The following is a 17301-nucleotide window of genomic DNA, read 5'->3' as shown; positions in this document are numbered from 1 at the left end:
AAACAAGACCACATAATGAGCATTGACACTGATGGTGCGATGGGCTTTAATTTGTTGAAACAAACTTTTGAGTGATTGAAATGACACTGGAATTACGATGATGCCCTTTGCGCGTAAACCACAGTTTAATTTCTTCTTCGTCTTTTCCTAACATGTCGTCGAAGATCACCAGATGGGTATGACTGTGGTCAGACACGATACCGTCATTTTCACCAGGAATGCCTTCCACAACCACGATGGAATCGCTTAGACTTTCTAACCAGAGACTGTTCTCCGATTGCCATACTTTGTAACACCATACGGTCCATTGAGGTGGACGATCGAACAAATGATGTTTATGTTTGATCAAACATTTGACAAATTTGGTTTTGCCTGAACCGCTAGGTCCGGTATTAACATGTTTAACGGATGGCGAAGGTACAAGGCCTCCCAACTGGCACGATCTAAGTTTTCGTCGATGACTTTGAAAGTAGAGGAAGAGGGAGCAGAGACAGCAGAGGTTGCCATTGTAGAGAATGTTACTTTTTACACGAATACAGACAATACAAGAATTTTTATACTTTTTCAGGACACGTTTATTGTTGTTTCTTAAAAATGGAACAACACGAAAGACAAAAATACATAAAGCCAAATGGTTAAGTACAGCGATTTAATACACATTAAAGCGATCAAAGTGGAATAGAAACAAATGACTGTACAACACGTTTTTGGTAACAAAGGTGTCCTAGGGACAGTATGTAATGGTCTTACAGTCTTTACATTGGGTACAGTCACACCGCTGTCCTTCCAGAATGGCCTTTTGAGAATGTCCATCACAATTCTGTCCCGAAGGGAGTGGTTGTCCTCGGTGACGGGTTCTTTTGACACTGTCACTAACACAGGTTTAAATTGTGCTTTTTCACTGAATGTTTGAATGTAGGATCACAACTCTTGGGCATAATTGGCCACTTATTTGGTCCAAGCCTCTAAACCCAAACTTTTCCAGTCACGTACATATGTCCAGTTGTTGTTGTTGTTGTGGGGTTTAACGCCATTTTTCAGCACACGATAGGCTATGCATGGCGGCCAGTATTAATGCTGGAGGAAGAACCCGGGAAAACCCCGGCAAGAACCACCGACCCACGAGAAGCTACTGGCAAGCTTTCTCACATACCCACACATTTGTCCAGTGAGGATCTAAGTCACAAGCTACACACATCGTCGTCCACATTTTCAGTTGCTAAAAGTTGACGAATCTTTTTTTCCCGTAGAGGTCGAGAAGTATCTAGATGAAAGCGCAGACTTTTAACAGAATGAATCTCTCGTGGATATTTAAAGGGACTGCTTTCATGTTTTATTTGGTGGTAGGTACTGTTCGTGAAGAGTCTACAAGGAATTGGCTGTAAACGAAATCCCAGAAAGGAAGTCACTAAGACATACACCACACGTCGACCCCAATTCGTGGGACATTGTTCTCTTAATAAGTGTTGATAATCTTCCAGAGTTTGTATGCTCTCATTCATTGCTTACCTTCCACGGAATCTGTTGTATCACAGCTGATAAAGGTGGTGGCATGGTAGGACGTTTTTATACGCTCTTTTTCAGAAGCAATAAATGTACTTTCTGCACAGAGATGATCGTACTCGAGTGGAAAATCTAAATGGTTCAGTCAATAACATGCACATCACACGCCATTCAGAAGTTGCTTCTTGAACTAAGGTTACGTTGTGTAAAAGAGTTTGGTAATCCTCTAACTATTTCGGAATTCGTTGCAGTATGTCTACGTCGTAGTAAAATAAAATCACTAACAATCCAACCATTCTTGTCCGTGAGTAGTTGATCAATGTCTGACCACTGGAACAGTTTCATCTGAATAAGTCCTCTTATATCATTCAGGTACCATTGATTTAAACATCGGTTACATAACGGATGCAATTGTTCTTTGCGTTGAACTTTGACCAATTCAACTCAAGAGGCAAACCACGAATGTTCTCTTGTAACGTTTCCATGATCATGTCAGTCATATTTATACCCATGTTGGGGTCACTTCTAATTGTCCTTATTTTATTTAAAATCTTCTCCTAGCGGAAAAGTAATGGACATACTGAGTAATTTCTGTCCACTGCTATTCAGGGTAACGGTCAAGAATGGTAGTAAAATCTTCTCAATAAACATACATCGGTCTAAAGTGGAATAATAGGATGAACTTGATCCAGAACAATATGACAAGTTGGTTGACTTTTGTCAATTTCCTCTTGTGAATGTCTCGACACAAAAGTTCCTCAGTCACCAAATGAGATTTTGCTCTGGCAAGTCCCTACCAAACTTTCTTGTAAATCTTCTCTTACAATTCGTTTGGTAATCCTTGTTGAATATTATTTTATAAATTGGGTTTAAATACTTGTCTAGTTGCTGTCATAGATTTAACTCCTAGCCAAGCTGGTTTCTTAAACGACATGGCATACCACTTGAATTACTAGGGTCCCACTAACGGTAGGTAGTGACAATGCGGAGGCCATCGAGCATGTTCCAGGTAAGCCGATTCTTTCTGCTTCCACTAGCAAGTAACACACCGCAACGGAGGCACTTGACTTTATCCCCATTGTCCAAGTACAAAAATCCGGCTTAACCTCATTCTTCAGGGGTAGTTCCTTCCAGATATTTAGGCCACTTTCCTTGGAACGTTTGAAAACGACTTTCAATGTCGTAGTATTCAAGCAAACGCACAGGGAACAAATATTCGTCTTTCACATGCTCATTTCGATGTGGGTACGGTGAAATCCGCAGGAGTTTGCTCAGGGTTGGATGACGTCCGTAGGGTGGTAGACGCATGGTCTCGCGTGGAGGTTGACACCCACCATGAAAACCAGTAAAGAGTCTACGATAACGAGAAGCATCTCTTTCGTATCCGTCAGGTTTGACACGCACATCATCACTTTCCCTGGTAGGTACAGTAGTAGTGGTACTAGTGGTCATAGCAAAATTGCCGTGCTGTGGTACTGAATCGCTGAGGTCACAGTGTACGGCATCCATGCATTCGCAAGGTACAGCATCGCACTCCGCTTGAGAATCCCGAACTTGAATGATGTCTGTTTAAAAGTATTCATCCTTGTAGCTTGGTCTTTGTAGTTACAATGAACTTTCGGCCTTGGACGTTGACCTTTATAATACTATTCATAATGAAGTCTCGAGCTTGTACATAGTTCCTTTTTATGCCCTGTTTTGGAAGTCTTCCTGGACAACGGTACTGCGATCTCTAAGGTAGCGTCATACCCGTACCGTTGTGTGATGGGTGGAAAGGCCATATAAAGGTTGTGTGGATAGTATATTTGGGGTTTGTTTTTCCTCCTTCCCGTGTGTGGATAATATATTTTGGGGTTTGGTTTTTCTCCTTCCCGTATGTGGATAGTAGATTTGGGATCTCCTTGTTGTTTCCTCTTCCCCTGTGTGGATAGTATATTTGTTTTTTTTTTCTTTTCCCCTGTGTGGATAATATATTTGGAGTTGTGTTTTTTTCTCCTTCACCTATGTGGATAGTATATTTTAGGGTTTGTATTTTCCTCTTCCGCTGTGTGGATAGTATTTTTGTGGCTTGTTTTTTCCTCTTCTCGTGTATGGATAGTATATATTTTTTTTCCTCTTCCCCTGTGTGGATAGTATATTTGGGGTTTGGTTTTTCCTCTTCCCGTGTGTCGATAGTATATTTGGGGTTTGTTTTTCCTCCTTCCCGTGTGTGGATAGTATATTTTGGTTTTTTTTTTTTCTCCTTCCCGTTTGTGGATAGTAGATTTGGGGTTTGTATGCGTGCGCGTACGTTGTGTGGATAGTAGATTTTCTTTTTTTTCGTCAGGTGTGTGGATTTGTGTTTGTTTTTTTTCTCTTCCCGTGTGTGGATAGTATATATGGGTTGTGTTTGCGCCATTCAACAACTAACTTCATTAAAAAGATGCAGAAGTTACAAGACATTCGAGACAATTTGTGGATGATAGAGGAAATGTTAACAAAACAAAGCGATGGTTTTTATTATTATTATTATTATTATTATTAAAGTCCCCATCGAGTTAAGATGGAGATAAACACCTTGAGAAAGTGTAAGGATATGTTAACATATATCATTAAACAAGAAAAGGAGAAGGGGGATGAAGAGAACAAAAAGAGGATGAGAGAATGCAATAATAAAATAGAAAAGGAAGAATACAATAAAAGGTAGAAAGAGGAGGAGAAGGAAAAACAAGAGGACAAAATGATAAAAGAAGAAGACAACAGCGATAACAAAAATAAGAAGATGAGGAAAAGAAGAAACTAGAAGATGAAGAAGAAAGCCAAAGACTCTTTTCAGTGCCACTCCATTGCCTCGAAAAGATTTGTTTTCTTATATATGAGGGGCCCTAAGTGGCTCTCCGTTACGGATCACTGCCATCTCACCTCTGTCTGCGTGGGTTCGAGTCTCGGATTCAGCCAATGTGGGTATGCGAGAAAGCTTGCCAGTAGCTTCTGGTTGGTCGGTGGTTCTTTCTAGGGTTTTCCCGGGTTCTTCCTCCACCATTAATACTGGCCGCCATGTATAGCCTATCGTGTGCTGAAAAATGGCGTTAAACCCCACAACAACAACAACAACAAGAAGAATATTATATATGTGTTTACTTAAGATATCACGTATTCAGATCAGCCGCTTGCCACATTGTTGCCAATGTCTAGTACCGTGATGTCACCTCACCTGTTCCATTTTACCCTTGTCGCTAGACAGTCCCAATACTTTTATGTCGCTCTATAGTCCCACCCATGTTAAATTTCCCCGTGTTAAATTTCCCTTGTCGCCAAACGTTCCCACGACCTTTTTGACTGGGATTTCCATTGTCGCCAAAGTATCCCCCTTTACCACTAAGGCAGCTGTTGGTACCCTTTTTATAAGTCTTTTGTATGACTCGACTGGGGTTCAAACCAGCGCCCTCACACATCCGAGGCGTCGCTCTAAACACGTAGGCAACAGGAGTGGTCGCTTAGAATATAGAGTCAAAAAGGTGGTCCTATATGACAATATCTGAAAATTACTATCCCTGACAGAAATACCGCTTAGGCGACAGAGGCAGGGAGGTCAATCTGTCCAGAAATGATAACACTTTAAGATTAGCAGCCCATGTTGAAAAGCGTTTCAGTTTATTGAAATCGGATTATAATCACTTGATTTCAATTACTTACTAAGATTATATTCTGATGTGGATAGTAAACGTGTTCATCAAACATTTGACAAAATATTATCATAAATGAATGTCATCGATATTTGTACATACTATTTCAGGTGATGATAGAAATATTGTGGCTGTCTTCGTTGCTGGAAGGCTTGTGTGTGACAAGCGTCGGCCTGAAAGTGCTGTGGAATAACGACCTCATGTCAAGGTTATTACAAGAGTTGCCAGCATCTTTCTATGTCTACAGACACTTTTGTTAACGTATCCACTCTTTATAAACTGTATACTAGAGATTCGGTTAAAACGGTTTGATGGATGACAGGAAGTAATTCTTCTATTTTGTATGGATAGAAAGAAGAGGCAAATAGATTTTTGTTTTAAACGTATTTCATTCAGCAAGGAAGGCGATAAATAACAGAAAATGTCTGAATTCGTACAGAAAAACACAAATGTAAATATATTTAGGGTTCTGGCATCTAAACTCTTAAAAAAGCAAGCAGACCATCGCATCTACCTATCAATAAATGTATATATTATCCTAAACTCACCATATATAAACATGTACATTTGACTTAAGACATCAGGTGATAGACTGAAATGTATTGGCCTTTTTGATAACAAACAAATAAATTCATATTTATTTAATTTTCACCTTTTTATTTATAGAATATTTTATGGGCAATAAAATTGTATCGACAGTTCTGTACTTTTACGTAAGATTTAGGATGGACGTCCGTAAAGTCTCAATATCAGTCTGTCCAAAGCGACCAGGTCCCAATGATAAGTCAACTACATCATAGACATTTCCGACAGAGATACCAAATATTTTTTTTTTTATGGGGGGGGGGGTCCAAGTCAAGTATTCCTTGAATATAAATAAGTCTGGCTTATATAATTGATATTTTGATTCTAACTATATTCATTAGATTACAGGGAATTACCATTGTAAACATTCTGTGTATAAAAATGTGAAATACGATATGCAATGCAATAGTTATTTACAATGTTTACATGTACAGTATATATTCTAAGGATACGGTTTACTACAGGCGTACCAATAATGCCATCAACTTTTATTTAAACTTTTTGAGTCCTTTTTTATTTATATTTTTCTGTTATATCTTATTCCAATAATTTACTATATATATTCGGGACCGGATCATGTCATGTGTTGAGGGTGGGGTCCAAACTTTCAAACGGGCCCTGACTTTCCTCTAAAGGACACCAAAGCAAAAGTCTATGTTTTTTTTTACTCAAAGCATGCACAATACCTAAAAGGCATACTCAATAATAAAATGATTGTCAAATTAAAATGGCAAGTGACTGTACCTTCGTGTGTGTGTTCGTCTCTATTAGCCTCAGGAGGGTCCGACAATCCCTGACCCCACCCTCCCGATCCGACTCTAATGTTGGTTTATTGTCGAAAATTTTTTTCGTCCACGGGATTGATAATTCATTTGTCCTTTTTTCTTATTTGCTTCCCAATAGTGACAGTTAATACCTAAAACAGATTTTCCATTATCTAGTTTTGTCAAGAATGTAGATGCCTCTTTCGGAAACTCCAAATAACAAAAACAGATCAAATTATGAAACATGTTCCACGTGGTATTGCTTGAACCTTATGATACAATTTTAAAATCGACCAAGAAATGGTCATTATTAAATTGAAGCATTTTATACCATAGTGAATTGTATCTTATACCGTAGCAAATCGTATCATAAATTGAACTTAACAATGTATATACATGTACACAAAACATGCTATATGTTCTTACTGATGTTACGTAGTAACCGAGATTATTTTATTGTCCAAAAATCAAGGCATTTGTTAGCCCATTAAAACGTTTAAAACTGATGCCAAAATGCCAATATTTTTCACAATTTCGACAAAGAAGGAATGATTTTATTCATAAAAGATGAGAAATGTCTGTTGCTTTATTATCTCAGATTCAATTTATTCAAGTATTTTATTTTAAAAATATTCTAATAATGTTTTTTTTTTCTTCAAATGCTTATTTCGTGTCTGCGTTCACTGGCAATGTTCATCTTCTGCTGTACACTTGACTCTATTTTTAGACGTGGGTATTGTTGGAAAAGTAGTTCTCCTCACTGTTCGTACTGAAATAAATGCAATTAATTTTGATCACGCGGTAACATTCTGCCGGAATTAACTGAATCTAGTGTATATAGTTTATAAGGGTGATATGGTACTGTTATGTTTTGAGTGTAACATATCTGTTTCTGTTTATTTTGTGAATGCAAAGAGTGCTGAATAAATTACAGTTTCATTTAAAACGCTATAAATTAATTTCGTCTTTGTAAGGCTGCTGTGACAACAGGTGCATATGTTGTGATGGCCTAACTGAAGACCCAAAAAGAAGAGGGGTTTGAGACATAACTTTGTGTAGGGGATATTTTGCCTTTGAGTACAAACATAGGGCATACTAATTTACTTGTGTTATTTGCCAAGTATTATGCTAATGTTTTAGAAATTGAACTCCAGTAAACAATTAGGTTAAATATTGGCACAGAGGTGCTTTAACTGCTTTTTTTTCCGAACTATCAATTTAAACTCAATGCCATACCTGTTTACATTATCTCATTAAAAATAAATTCAAAACGAAAATTAAATACTTTTATGATTGAAAAGTTCATTAGACCATAAACAAATGCACAGATAAAAAACATAGAAATAAAAATGACAATTATCCAATATTACTAACAAATTAGAGAAATCTAAATCACGAAAGGAAGGGCACTATACATGTATATAATGTCCAAATTATGTGAATTCAAATTCTGTCATTGAAAGACAATTGACATAATTTAGTGATCACTTAAAAAAATCCGACACTTAAGGATTTTGGAAGAAAGCTTCATCTGTGAAGACCGGAGTACTACCCCCTCTATGAAACAGGAATCTGATTACAGTAGTTCGCCCCCACCCACCATTTTTCATGAAACAGAAGTGCTAGTACCTCAAACATAGCGAGCGATGAAAATTGCTGAATTTACGCAAATAAAATAGTTCTTTGACTGAAAATAGTGTCAATATTGTGTGGTTGATTATTTTCATAATTTCAATACTATTTCACTAGGTGTGTTGAAATACTTTGCATAGCGATAGGTTTTCATTTACTAAAACATTATTTATTGGTCATGATCACCATATTGAGATACCGCGAAGTGTCGAATTTTGAATTGTGTTGAACCTTAAAGTTGAATGCGTTAAGTATTAAAATGTTATCCCATTTAAGCCAGAAAAGTCTTTGTGAAGGGTCACTTTGACCTTTCTTCTTTTCTCCCACCTTCCGTGTTAGTGTTAAAACTTTAAGGGATAAATTTTTTGACTGAGTGAGATTTGACCAAAAGCATTGCTACGATGACCTGAGAATGTAAACATTTGAGCTACCAACCATAACCTCTTGATAGGAACCCTTGTCAAATTATCATTTTCAAAGTGAAATGATATAACCCGTAGTTCACAGGTTCTATGCTGTCTAAATCTGGTGGAAGAAATTATTATCTTGGGGAAAATTTAGGAACCACTGCCCACGATTGGGCAGAATAAATTAAGGCGTACACTTTACAAGCAATGTGAATTTAAAGTGACGACCTTACTCGGAATTCTTTAGTCTTAATTTCCTGAGAGAGGAGTAGTTTTGACACGGGGGAAGCCTAAAGAGAATAGCGCTTTCTTCGATAAACAAGAAAGGGACCAGATGGCCGTCTTGTGAGAAAAGACAGGGTTTAGTGCTAGGACGCAACGCTCTGCAAGAGAGCAACATTTAGGTACGCAATTTTAATTTCCCACGTAATTGCAGGTGATGCAAATCGGTCGCGGACATTGAGCTCTTTTCACCACTCGTTATTATGATGGAACAAATCCAAATGGGACACTATTCAATTTGTTGAAATAATTTAAATTGAATTTGAATTGCCGTTATTAATTTGTTTTGATTAAATTTGTTATTTTTCTTGTCTAAGGGGGCTCCTATTGTTTTATTTCTTCCCAATATTCTTGCTCGGTTCTCAGTGTTAAAATTCTATTCCTTTTCACTCCCACCGGGCTATAACATCGAGGGAGGTCATCCTCTAGATAACGCCAGCCAAATCCAATTAACCACCCCTCTTACTAAGAAGGCGACGTTACAGATACATTAATCTGTTTGCACACACACACACACACACACACACACACACACACACACACACAGCCAGGAGAAAGAAACTGGTCCAAACGGCATCGACTTTGCGAGAAGCGGTGAGACACAAAAGAATTGAGCAAGAGGCATCTGTGATCAGGAGGTACCGAACATGTGATTTTGTTAGAAAAGACAATGCAATGGACAGCTAGACTGGAACAGGGACATAAGAGAAAATTTGCCAAGTATCAGCACTCCTCCATAAGAATTCGAAAGGATAATGTTTCCGTGATACGGCTTTTAGGAATTATGTATTTTGGTATTTAATTCAGTGACGAATGGTAACAGTAAAGGACCGCTTTAAGTGAATTGCAGTCAGGTTATACTATTTCATGTAGGATTTAAGAATGTCTTGTTACTTGGTCTGATGGCCTCTGTCATTACCACTCTACAAAGCCCTACATATGATAGCCCTTTCTCATTAACACTCTACAAAACCCTGAATAGGCCTAAATACGATAGCCTTTTTTCATTAACACTCCACAAAGCCCTGAATAGGGCTAAATATGATATCCCTTTCTTATTAACACTCCACAAAACCCTGAATAGGCTTAAATATGATAGCCCTTTCTCAGTAACCCTCCACAAAGCCTTAACAGGTCTAAATTTGAAAGCTCTTTCTCATTAACACTCCACAAAGCCCTGAATAGGCTTAAATATGATAGACCTTTCTCAGTAACAATCCACAAAACCCTGAATATGCGTAAATATGATAGCCCTTTCTCATTAACACTCCACAAAGCCCTTAATATGTCTAAATATGATATCCCTTTCTCATTAACACTCCACAAAGCCCTTAATATGTCTAAATATGATAGCCCTTTCTCATTAACACTCCACAAAGCACTTAATAGGTCTAAATATGATAGCCCTTTCTCATTAACACTCCACAAAGCCCTTAATATGCCTAAATATAATAGCCCTTTCTCATTAACACTCCACAAAGCCCCTGCACAGATCTAGATTAGTATTTATATGCTAAGTAGCACAAATTAAAGTGATATTTAGAATAGTTATGTGATGAGAAATAAAGAGTAGCAATACGATTCTTTGTGATGCTACAAATTCAATTATTTTTTTGAAATAAACACAAATTGCATGAACTAAATGAAATAGTATCGTCCCAGACTCAATAGTGCTATTAACATAAAATCTTTATAAAGTTTGAAAGTGATAGTTTTGACACAAAATGGCATGAGAGCAGCAACTCTCTAGAAATTAACGAAAACACGCAGACAGTGAAACAGGGAAAGAAAACTGATGAATTTGTCTTTCGTGTCCAAGGTAAAGAAAATTAACGCGATAATGGCTTTTGAAATAGTTATGGTTTTGAAGACCGTTGTAATTTTAAGATTTTGTTGTTTTATTTTTTAAATAGTACTTTTTGCTGAATCATATTTATGGTAGTCGAGCCGACCAATCAAATTCAGATTCAACTTCTTCCATTGTGTATTGCTTGCATGAACTATCCGAATCAGAATAGTTTGTTTTTAACCAAAACTTCAATGTAAACGAACATGTCCAGTTGTATCCAGATATGTACATGTCCAAACGTATCCAGCTATCAAGGACAAATTCAAAATTAATACACGGCAAAAATTCTCTTTAAAATTCGGCACCTCTAGTAGTGAAATATAGAATTTTTAAAATGGGGAAAATATAAATACTGTGCAAAGATATTTAATGTTCACAAATAAAACTCAGACTAAATACCGATACATGTGAGAATAACTCCGCCTTTGACGACCCTTTAAACTTGTGTCCTTGGGCTATGATGAGATATCCAACTTTTGACAGTACATGATACAAACTCACTCAAATAAATATAATTATTTTACATAAGAAATGAAGAAACCAAGACACTTGATTAATTCAAACAAAATAATGTATACATAAAATAATGATTTCATTGTCACACATACCTTTGCCTACAATTATAAAATAATGCATAGTGTTCATATAAGTTACTTTTGCTGAAGATGACTGGTTCTATGTAGTCTTCAACTTCTACCTAATACTTTACCACAATATTGACTAACTACCTCTGTTACAGTAAATATTTTTGGGTAAAGTATATGCATGTTATCGTATGTACTTCCTTAAAAGTCGAATTCAACTGCAAACGACATAAACCCTGATCTGCTGTTCCATAATGTGCTGGCGGATAAGGGTCTATGATTTTTTTTTTTTTGTTGATTACTCGTAACAAACTGCGTACACCTAGATGCGTAAGTGCATTATGAGACGGAAGATGAGGGTCTATGCAATTTCCAGTTTGACTTGACTTATAAGCGTGAATATATGGTAATATGATTTGCAAGCCAGGAGAAAGTATAGCATCAACGTTCCTCAGTACCAAACCAACAAGTCACTTACATAGGCATGCCTGTATTGACAGTACAATAGAGATACAACTCTTGAAGGTTCAAACTATTTCGATCATACAATATCTCATACTTATTTATTCCAAAATTAACGCATAACATTCCACGTGATTTTATTGTACAAAATAATGAAACAACATCAGAATTATCGGAATTGTACTTTTAATGGTTCTCTCTAGGCTTATTGCTTCCGAACTTTTTATTCGTGTTTCCGGCGAGTGGCTATAATGGCTGTGATACGTTAAGATCCTTTTTGGTGTCTTCCAAACTAAACAATGCCAAAATTGTTGCAATGATGTATAAATTATGTCCAGTTCTCCAAGCCTGACTAAAATATAGATAATACACCTTCAACATTTAGGTCATACATTTCAGAACTGAAGAAGATATAGTAAAATGTGAAAAGCGTCAAAAAGGAATATTACTGTTATGGAAACGAAACTGGATCAGTTCAAGTGTTTGCGGGGGAAGGGGGTGTCCAAAATTTAAAAAAGAGCCTTGACTTTCCTCGAAATGAACCAAAGCTAAAGCCTATGTGTCTATTTATTCAAAGTGTGCATAATATAAAATAAACGTGCACAAGAATAAAGGATGGTCAAATTTCAAATGACAAGTGATTGCACGTTTATGTGTGTGTACGTTTCTTTAGCGGGGTGGGTGGGCGGGGTTCATGAATTCCAGGACACCCTACCACACACCCCCACCGGCCCTGGAAAGTGCTGTATAACACGCTGGACACATCAAAATACAGCTGTAATAATTAAAATGAGTGAAAACTATTATGAAGAAAGGTGCAGCTGATAACAGTTATGGAAAATGATGTAATATGCTGCTGATCCTTGAATTATTGAGTGAATATAAACAGGTATATCAATTCCATGCAGGTGCAATTGTTGGTTGTATATCTGTTCGTGCATCCACATGATGCACAATCCTTGCACAACTCAGGATTTGGAGCGACGATATAGTCTGGTACTTGTTGAATGTGCAAGTCGGGGTCGGATGTCTGAACTTCGTTCTGTGCTTGGAATCCACCAACAGCTATGAGTGTGTTTTGTGTGTAGGATCATTTGTGGTTAGATGGCTGGAGAGAAACCGTGCTATGTCTGCCTTGTTAGCAGGCACGGACAGAAAGTCAGTCCAGTTGTTGGGAACTGGCACAGACCTATTAACTACTACCCTCCTGACCATGCACCATTTTCTATCAAGGGTAGCTTCTGTGGACAGGGCACACCTTAGTCATCACATCGGCTGAAATGGCTTGGTTGTCAGTCCTTAAACCGTCATTTGTATTTGCAAGGGCAACTGGCACAGTCTTCAGCTCATCTTGTAATATCTTGTGTAGATCCACATTCATACCAACCTGGCTAACAGTGATGAGGCGCTGAAGTATATTCCTGTCTGCCTTCATACCAACCTGGCAAGCAGTGATGAGGCGCTGAAATATATTCCTGTCTGCCTTCACACCAAGCTGGCAAACAGTGATGAAGCATGGAAGTATATTCTTGTCTGCCTTCATACCAACCTGGCAAACAGTGATGAGGTGCTAAGGTGTATTCCTGTCTGCCTTCATAATGCATTCCTTTCCCTCGGCATCTCTTTTGGCTGCATTGAAGGATGAAAAGGTCTGTGTCAGTGAATTTTGTAGGGGATCTTTTAGCTTTATGGGTGTATGCCCATCATTAGAGACAACGAGTCTTTGCTTCACAAAAGTGTTCAGCTGTACCTAGCCGAATTCCTTAGCATTCTTAAGAGATTACTGGATATTACCAATATCGCTACCGATGTATGTGCAGTTTCTGGAGAACATCACAGGACATGTCCGGTGCAGAGCCTTTAAAAATGTTACACAAATTGAGGCGACAACCATTCTTTCAGATGTGCTTAAAAACCTACTTTTCCATTCCCATTATTAATAGATGGCATCATTTGGTGGAGATGCGCCAGGGGTAGGCATTGAGTCAAGAGGATATTGTATCAACAGTTTTGTTGCTTTAGTGATTCGTGTTGTTCGATGGCCAAAACACAGCTTATTATGATTTTTTAAAAAGATACAGCGCAGTTTTTATAGGTGCCATGCTTAATAATAATAATAATAATAATAATAATAATGAGGACTTTGTATAGCGCCTAATCTTTAGAAGCTCTAAGCGCTTTACAACATTAGACAACACCTATAAGATAAAAAACATAATAATATTATTACAAAAACAAACACCATGACATTAGAAAAACATTGAAAAATAAAAACATGCTGAGAATATTTCAGGTAGGAAACATTATTAGGATTTTAAGTTTGTTCTTGCAGTCGAAATAAGTGAGTTTTGAGAGCCCTCTTGAAGGTGATCACTGTGTCATTGTGTCTAAGTTCAGTGGGCAATTCATTCCACGTTGCTGGGCCCTGGTATGCAAAAGAACGCTGTCCATATGACTTTGTTTTCATAATGGGAATAATGAGCATACGATTGTCAGAAGAGGAGCGTAAGTATCTTGCTGGTGTGGACACATGGGTGAGATCGGATAGGTATGTTGGACTAGAGTCCGACAGTGAAACGTAGCACAGAGACCAAATTTTGTGTTTGATTCTGGATCGAATGGATAGCCAGTATAGGGTACAGAGCAGAGGGGAAGGTGTGCTCTGATCGTGGTACTCTAAGTATGATCCGAGCAGCTGTGTTTTGAACTTTTTGAAGTTTCTGGATAGATATTGAGATGAACCAGACAGAACTGGGTTAAAATAGTCCAGTCTTGAAAGTACTAATAAACACACAAGTGTTTTAGTGGCATCACCTGAAAGATATTTGCGAATTAAGCTGATGCGTCTCAGCTCAAGATATGTAGCCTTGCGTATGTCCATGACATGTTGGTACAATGTGAGGGTACTGTCCAGAGTAACAGCTAGGTTTCGTACTGATATTTATTGTTTGAGGTAAAGTATGTGAATGAGAAAGTCTTTGTGCTGTGATCAGAATGGCCTCAGTTTTATCATCATTCATCTGCAGCTTGTTACATGTCATCCATGATTTCACATCAGAAATGCACCTCTCTACACCTTGGATGGTAGCATTAACTTCAGCTGGGTGGCTAGATTTGTATATTTGGGTGTCATCAGCGTACAATTGGTGAGACACTGGATGATGATCTATGACACTTGAGAGCGACTGAGTTTACAGAATGAAGAGAACAGGTCCAAGAACAGACCCCTGTGGAACACCACAACATAGATCAACTGGGCTGGAGTGTATTCCATTTGCAGATACAATTTGTGTCCTGTTGACCAAGCAGGACTTGAACCACAATAAGGCTGTATCATGAATGCCAAACACATGCTGGAGACGGTGAATTAATATATCATGGTCTATTGTGTCAAATGCTGTAGACAAATCAAGGAGGGTGAGGACTGTAATCTTTCCGCTATCCAACGCAGAGAGAATGTCTTTAACTACTTTTAGAAGAGTAGTTTCAGTACTGTGGCAAGGGCGATATGCAGATTGTACATTGCTAAAAAGACTGTTTGAATTTAGATGAGATACAAGCTGGGATAGAACAACCTTTTCTAAGATTTTTTATATGAATAGGAGATTAGAAACTGGACGGTAGTTCTTTAAATTGTCATGGTCTAGTGTTGGTTTCTTCAGCAGAGGCTTTACAAATGGCAGTTTTGAAGAATGATGGGAATTCCCCGGATGAGAGAGAGGTATTAATAACATCAGTTAGTGAAGGCAATACTGGATCTAAGCACTCAAGCAGCAGTGATGTTGGAATTGGATCAAGTTCACATGACTTTGGTGCACTCTTCATCAGGATTGTACGTACGAAATCCATAGAGACACGTTCAAATGCTGCTAATGGTTGCCGCTCAAATTCTGTATCACAACTGTATGGTGACGACGAGTCAATTGAAATTGTGGTGTCAAGCTTATGTCTAATGGTCTGTACTTTGTCACGGAAGAAATTTGCAAACATGTCCGGAAGGTCAACTGGAGAGAAGGTAGTTGGAAGTGGTGTTGATTTGTTCCTTGACATTAGCTTGTTAGTAATCTCGAAGAGCTCTTTGCAGCTGGAACTTTCCATGATTACCAAATGAACAATATTTCTCTTTCGGGTGTGATGTTCCCTTCAAGGCCAAACAGTTGAATACTTTGGCATCGTTACCTACGGGGCTTCTGTAACGAATTAAATGGGGATTAATTCACGGACTAGCATAAGTATCATGGCCTAAACAACTTCCAAGACAAGATATATATTTATGCCATGCTTCTTGGGACTTAGTACATACTATTTTGTTATGGGACTTACAACCGTATTAGCATGGTACGTTGAATATATCAAACAGAACGAACTGATTAAAACGACTTTGCATATTTTACGTTTTACAAGGCGTAGTTCAATACCAGAATCGGGGCAGAGCGACGCAACGAAGGCCAGATAGAGGTGGACTGGAAAGACATCGTGTTTAACACAAACCTAAACACGCCGGCGAAAAGCATGATGGTGCTGGTATTGTTCTGCAAGGATCCACCAGGGAGCACATATTTCACACAAGATAATGAGCATTTCTACACGCCTTAGTTAGCAACATGACGGTGATCATTGAGGTTGGTCCAGGTTGCAGTGTAAGCAGGTTTTAAAAGCAATGGCGAGAGAGTCTATCAAGGACGCAAAACTGCAGTAATTTGATATTGGCGCCTTCTAGATGAACTGATTTGCTCTCTTTATCGACATGAGTCGACGAAAGACCAGACATTCCATGGGTCAGGAAGGCACGTCGAAATTTTGATGGGTACAAAGTTCGCGACAACATACTTTAGCCCGAGAGGTTACTGAAAGAGCATGACAGATCTAAAAAAGTTGTAAGTAGTCGTAGATTGTTTTCTTGAACCTTACATACATTGATTAAAGGCACAGTCGGAGAAGAATGGCTTCCCAGCAGTTTTGGCTTCGATTCCCTCCAGGTGGGTCAAGTCCACGTGCTTAAAAGAGATATAGTCGGTTGCAGCCCACAAAACCTCGTTGGAAATGTTTGAAGCATGTTGATAAAGCTGATGCTCGTGTATCTTAGCGTGTGCGCCTGATGGTGCGGATTCTGCGGCTAAAAGCTTTTGTCGTTTGTAATGACAGCGGGGCCCTGTTATAACTGAGCAGTACATCGGTCTCGTTGCTGGTGGCTTCGATTCCCTCCAGGTGGGTCAGGTCCACGTGTTTAATAAAGATATAGTCGATTGCAGCCCACAAAACCTCGTTGGAAATGTTTGAAGCGTGTTGATAAAGCTGATGATCGTGTATCTTAGCATGTGCGCCTGATGGTGCGGATTCTGCGGCTAAAAGCTTTCGTCGTTTGTAATGACAGCGGGGCCCTGTTATAACTGAGCAGTACATTGGTCTCGTTGCTGGTGCGCATCATATAGTCCAACTTCCTTGTGTCAGGGACCAGCCGGCAACCAGATCCTTATCGGCTTCTTGGCAATCAAAGCAGTAGGAAATAACTTTTTTTGCAGTCGGTTGACGAATCGAGAGGTGCTTTTCGAATCCCAACTGGTCATC

At 38.5% G+C, this 17301-nt stretch overlaps 1 protein-coding gene across 1 annotated transcript in view; it reads left to right on the top strand.

Annotated features, from left to right (window-relative positions):
* LOC149798963 (guanine deaminase-like) overlaps positions 1-8138 on the top strand; it is a 47741-nt gene extending 39603 nt beyond the window's left edge. The window contains exon 13 of the mRNA XM_089958111.1: positions 5279-8138. Within this exon, the coding sequence (XP_089814237.1) occupies positions 5279-5361 (83 nt within the window). The 3' untranslated portion in view covers positions 5362-8138. The remainder of the gene's footprint in view (positions 1-5278) is intronic.
* Positions 8139-17301: the final 9163 nt, after the last annotated feature.

Source organism: Sinohyriopsis cumingii, chromosome 5 (assembly GCF_028554795.1).
Source record: "Sinohyriopsis cumingii isolate HCF-2022 chromosome 5, ASM2855479v2, whole genome shotgun sequence".
Taxonomy (NCBI): domain Eukaryota; kingdom Metazoa; phylum Mollusca; class Bivalvia; order Unionida; family Unionidae; genus Sinohyriopsis; species Sinohyriopsis cumingii.
The sequence above is the reverse complement of the archived record's forward strand: the minus strand, read 5'-3'. Positions and strand labels throughout refer to the sequence as shown.